General features: G+C 39.2%; 1 protein-coding gene across 1 annotated transcript; it reads left to right on the forward strand.

The window, feature by feature from the left end:
* Positions 1 to 799: 799 nt before the first annotated feature.
* On the forward strand, positions 800 to 2,684 carry gsc (goosecoid). The gene is made up of 3 exons (XM_048228389.1): positions 800 to 1,279; positions 1,511 to 1,770; positions 2,047 to 2,684. Exons 1-3 carry the CDS (start codon positions 967 to 969, stop codon positions 2,194 to 2,196), a joined length of 723 nt encoding a protein of 240 aa, XP_048084346.1. The 5' UTR covers positions 800 to 966; the 3' UTR covers positions 2,197 to 2,684.
* Positions 2,685 to 5,621: the final 2,937 nt, after the last annotated feature.

The raw sequence follows: 5,621 nt of genomic DNA on the forward strand, positions 1-5,621 counted from the left end.
GAGGTGTTTAAAGTTAACACGGGCGATTTCCTTCCCACAGGCCTGCATTCGCTGATGGGGCAAACACGCTAATCTCTCCACGCCTATCTCCCGCAGATAGTGCCGGACGGTCGTGTCAGACCGACTGTTTTGCAAATAACGTGCTCTATTAAGCAATTGAAAGCCCGCCGGTATCTCTGTTGAATCATGGGCTACTGCTGAAACGCTTTCTCATTTGCACGCGAACACACGCACACACATGCGCGCTATGACAATATGCGCTGTATGGAATGACCTTGTTAAATGCAATAATAATAATACAAAAATAATAATACTACTTTGATTTGAGAAAGCAAACTCTACTTCGAAAGAAAATGAAAATGGCAAATTTGTCAGAAGGCACACACACACATACACACACACTCAGTGAGAAAAAAAAAAGTGAGATGAGAGATTGATAGAAATAGAGACAAACTCCAAAAATGCTTCAGTGTACTTATTTACCTGTTGCCAAACACCTCTCTTTTTGGTCCATATTTATAGATAAAACTGATCCAACTGACTTCTTCTTTCTCTCAAAGTAGTTTGAGTTGGTGTTGCTACGCAAAGAATGCAAACACTATAGATTAGTCTAATTTAATTATTCTCAATACACAGATCTGTTCTTTCACACCATTGTGCGCTTGCCCCTGGAACTGCCCATCTCTGTTACCAGAAGTCATCAGCTCTCTGCAGGACGCAACTTCGTGATGACGTCAGCCGACTATAAAACCCAGCTGAAGTTTGAGAAGGCCACTAACACAAGTCATCGAGGCTGCACCACGCTCCACGGGCCATATAAGCGGAACACGATTTTCTGGGGGACAAGAAGGGGCGATTCGTGAATTTATTTGGGTATGACGACGGTTCGCCATCTTTGAAAGGACTACTCACGACATTTTAGGACTTGAAGTGTTGTGTTTTTATCCATTAACTTTACCGTGTGTGATGCCAGCGGGAATGTTCAGCATTGACAGCATACTGGCGGGGAGACCAACTTGCAAGGACTCCGTGTTGATCCATCGGAATGCTCCTGTTGTGTTCCCCAACTTGACGGATTCTTTGTACACTGCTGCCGAATATAACGGTCTTTATTCTCACACTGGACCCTCGACACCGAGCATACAGTCGGTAAACGGAACCAGAATAGGCTATAATAACTATTATTATGGCCAACTTCATGTACAAGCACCAGCTGGCCCCGCCTGCTGTGGCGCCATTCCTACGCTTGGTTCACAGCAATGCCCATGCATTCCTACAGGTAGGCTACGTTTTTTCTGATCTCTATCGCCTAATCATATCATAAAATGAAAGATTTGTCCTTTAAACTCTCCCCGAAGCCAATTAATATTAGCCCCTCTGGTTTCAATTATGGATGCTTGAAAACAATCCAAGTCGTTCCTGTGTTTAGTTCACTCAGCTGGGCTGGCAGTAATGTTTGCTGTAGAATTGAATGGCATGCCTAAAATACAATCAATAATTGATTTTGCAGGCTTCGACAGTACCGGATCGGTGCTTATCTCCCCGGTGCCCCACCAGATGATGTCGTATATGAACGTGGGCACGCTGTCCCGCACAGAACTTCAGCTCCTCAACCAGCTGCACTGCCGACGAAAGAGGAGACATCGCACCATCTTCACCGACGAGCAGCTCGAGGCTTTGGAAAACCTTTTCCAAGAAACGAAATATCCGGACGTTGGGACACGGGAGCAGTTAGCGCGTAAAGTCCACCTACGAGAGGAGAAAGTCGAGGTAAGCATGGCTATCGGACTTAATTGAAAGCAGCTAATCTCTCTTAATTAGCCGTATTCCAATAAGGAAACAACTGACAAATACGAAATGCGTTTAAGGCAGGAAACAAAGTAGGCACTCACTCTAAAGTAGTTACGTGGTCTATAGGCTAGTCAATAGGCCTTGCTAAACACATGTCGAAACATATGTATCACCTAATGAATATTGGTGAATTCTATAACTTATAACAAAACCATGGCGACTATATAAGACGTTTTATCCCCTATTCTCGCATAGGTGTGGTTCAAAAACAGACGGGCAAAATGGAGAAGACAGAAAAGGTCGTCCTCTGAAGAATCAGAGAACTCGCAGAAATGGAACAAATCAGCGAAAACGCCGACAGAGAAACCAGACGAGAGCAAAAGTGATGTGGAATCAGACAGCTGATAGCGCGAAAAAAAAGAAGCGCAAATATTGCACACATTTTACTGGGACTCATTGTACATAGTGTAAAAATATGATGTGACGTTGAAGTATTGAAAATGTGTTTCCATGCTGTTGCACAAATGTATAGTAAATATTACTTTTTATTACTGTCATGATTATTTATATTTAATTTAAGTGTAACATAGGCCTAATTCTTTTAACAAGAACGGGGTTTCGTCGGGAAGCTTTCCTCAGTATTTTGCCAGCTGTCATCTCATCTAAATATTGAATGTTATATCTTGGAATAATGTATTTACAAAAGAACAGGTAGCTAACAGTTTAGGCCCACGAAAATATAAATATGTTAAACAGAAAAAAAAGATTTTTATTATTTAATTAGGGTTTAGGCCTAATCTTTTTCAACTTTCACAAACTGTGAGGGTCCTATCTAAGCACCAAAGGCATCTTTGTTATGAACATGTCTATCAGAGTTGATAATACTTATTGAAACAGTGACTATACATTAAACAAATCAAAAGCAATTTCATGTATTTGTCCTATTTGTTTACTTACAATCATAAGTAAAATTGAATTCGTTTTCCATAATTGCTTAAATTAGGCTGTACAAACGTAAAGGTTTTCCATCTCTATTTCCATTTATGATCTTGATTTTACGAGGTTGCACGCATTGTTTCATTAGTGTACCAATTGCCTGAGCTTTTAGCTTATATATAACTCGTACTTCAGCTTGTATTGCTCTGGGTATTTAGGGGTAGGCTCCCACAAATTAGGGAGAGAATATCTAAACACGCTTTCAACTGACTTGACAAAACATGACCACACTTCTCTCTGTCAAACTGATAGCCTAATATTGTTGACGTTGCAAAAGTTAAAACACTTATGTAATATATATTTGACAATTATCACAAAATTCCACGGGATGTCTACAGATATGCACAAGTCTGACACATGTACATGCGCGCGCAGACACACACACGCGCGCGCACACACACACACACACACACACATACACGCACACAGTGACACAGAAACACATACACCATGAAAACGGATAGTTTTGTTATACTGACAATATTTTAAAATGAAATGAGTTTTAATCTCATACTGCACCAGTAAATGAATAGGAATAAAGTCTGGGAACTGATCACGGCATATCACTGTAATATTATATTATTAGCCTACTTAGACAGCATTGTTCACGCAACATTACCTGCATTTTGTGTTGGCTATTATAGGCCTACAAAGGCAGGCTCAGCAAGAGAAACAATGTGCACACGCAACAACACAACGTGTTTGGAAATGTTCATATGTAGCCTATTCCACGTCAATTATGCACATGTTGTAGTATGAACCTATGTGGCCCTGTCCACCTGCTTATCAACACGGTATACACCTGTTGTTCTGTATAAATAACAATGAAATTAGTTTTTTCATTTAGACTGACGGAACACAAATCTAATGGGACATTTTTAAAAAAAAAAATCTGAATGATCGAGTTCTAAATAAATTCTGATTCATTCAAGATTTTAACACAGCAGATAAATTGTGAAGATCGAAATAGTTTAAGACATGTAATCGCATTTAGATTGACCAAGTTATAGTTATAAGATCAATTTCTGTATGAGCAAACTGCAATGGGGCATTTATTCCGGGCGCACTATCCCGGTGACAGCTAAGAAGACAACACAAGCTATCAGACACAGCCACTGTTCATTTTCCAACAGTGCTGTTTCTACCAGGGACCAGGGAGTTGAGAAAGACATATTATCACACCAACTCAAAGGAAACCCTGATTTCCGTTGAAGAGTAAAGACAATCTAGGTCTGTATTATTTACTCATACGCTGACTCTCCTACATGCAAACCAACACTTAGCAAGCATAATAGTTTGATTCCATGGTTTACCTTGTTTGGCCCTCATGTGAATTTAGCCATCCCGTAATGACAGGCCTGGTTTGGAAATGTCCGAGTAGGACTATATAATTGGTGTCTGAATGGTCAAAGCGAGCTAACCACACCTCTGTATGTTTTCTGATTTTAAGTAAATAGCCATTGCCGTTAACTGCTTGTCGAGAGCGAGATAACAAACCAATCAACGCAGGTTGCAGCAGATCATTCTACACACATAGAGCCATATTTATCATAGCCCTCGACGTCGAGCAAATATTTTCTGTACGTTGTTACTGTTGACTTGGAGAACAGTTGCACACTTGTGTTGTTGACCAAACACATAGGCTATCACTGGGTTCACCGGAAAATTAGTTAAGAGCTCAGCCATTAAACAAGAATTAACCAGCGCTGGCTATTTTAAAATCCACTGTGATCAGATCAAGACAGATCAACTATTTTTAGTCATTTGTAGTCGTTTAAAATTTACGAGGTAAATTCAGTAGCCTGTTATTACACCCACACAGATGCTTTTATTAGAAAAGATTATTACAGCAGTTATTTATAATTTAAGCAGTTTGTGATGGCCAATTGTGGTAATATAACACGCATATTGCACACACAGCCTCTTTTTTAAAACGCGGAATAAAGGTCATAGAAAGAAGGTCCCTATTTTTTTCACGAATATCTTCATATGCGCCCAATAATTTCCAAAGTACAAACTATTACGCATATATAAAAAAAAATGCAGTTCCGGATAAACTGCAAGAAGCAAACACACAAACAAGAGAACTGAACGCATTCTCTCATGTCCTCTCGGTGAGTTAGACCTGTTGGAATTGCGTTGTCAAGAAGTTAATGCGATTTTCTTCTAACTTACATATAACTCCATCCATGTCAGTTTGTCAATAAGATGGCATGAGAGCTTAATGTAAACAGTTATGGAGAGGCCTGCTGGACATGACTTGTCAATCTGCCTAAAAATAAATTATTTCTAAGGTCAATATGTTTAGTCTGTTTGGAGGAAACGCAAGATCACAACAACTATTAGTTGTCTAAATAGTTATGGCTGGTTATTTCCCTCTGATAACTATGCTGAGAACTTCTTTACAGCTTGAAGAGATGCCACATGTCTCTAGTGGCATAGCTGTCATGTGATTCTCATGACTGCATCTTTATTTCCAATATCTGATATCTATATAGTGCAAATTTTATCCAACTACATATTTAGTAGCACTATTTTTAAATCAGTAAGCAGTGGTTTTAAAATGTACACTGCAATTGTAGCTGTCTTTTAAATGAAAGTAATAAAATACTGAATCATGCAATACTTCTGCATTTCCCAAACATGCCCCTATGTGCTGTAATTATGATGACTTTCCGCATGGCCTTTATGTGTCTGTCACAAATTACTATAAAACAATATATATATATATAAATATATATAGGAAGGAACATACTGTAGCATCAATGGTCATTTCACACTAACCATGAGCTATATAGTACAAGGAACTGGTGGGATCGTTTAAGACAATGACC

Source organism: Alosa alosa, chromosome 19, assembly GCF_017589495.1.
Source record: "Alosa alosa isolate M-15738 ecotype Scorff River chromosome 19, AALO_Geno_1.1, whole genome shotgun sequence".
NCBI lineage: Eukaryota > Metazoa > Chordata > Actinopteri > Clupeiformes > Clupeidae > Alosa > Alosa alosa.

What these genes read in the sequence shown, in the direction of transcription:
- gsc (XM_048228389.1), top strand. Translation starts at nt 967, where the DNA reads ATGCCAGCGGGAATGTTCAGCATTGACAGCATACTGGCGGGGAGACCA. An exon ending in ATGCCCATGCATTCCTACAG is followed by an intron (nt 1,280 to 1,510) that starts GTAGGCTACGTT and finishes TTGATTTTGCAG; the next exon opens with GCTTCGACAGTACCGGATCG. An exon ending in TACGAGAGGAGAAAGTCGAG is followed by an intron (nt 1,771 to 2,046) that starts GTAAGCATGGCT and finishes ATTCTCGCATAG; the next exon opens with GTGTGGTTCAAAAACAGACG.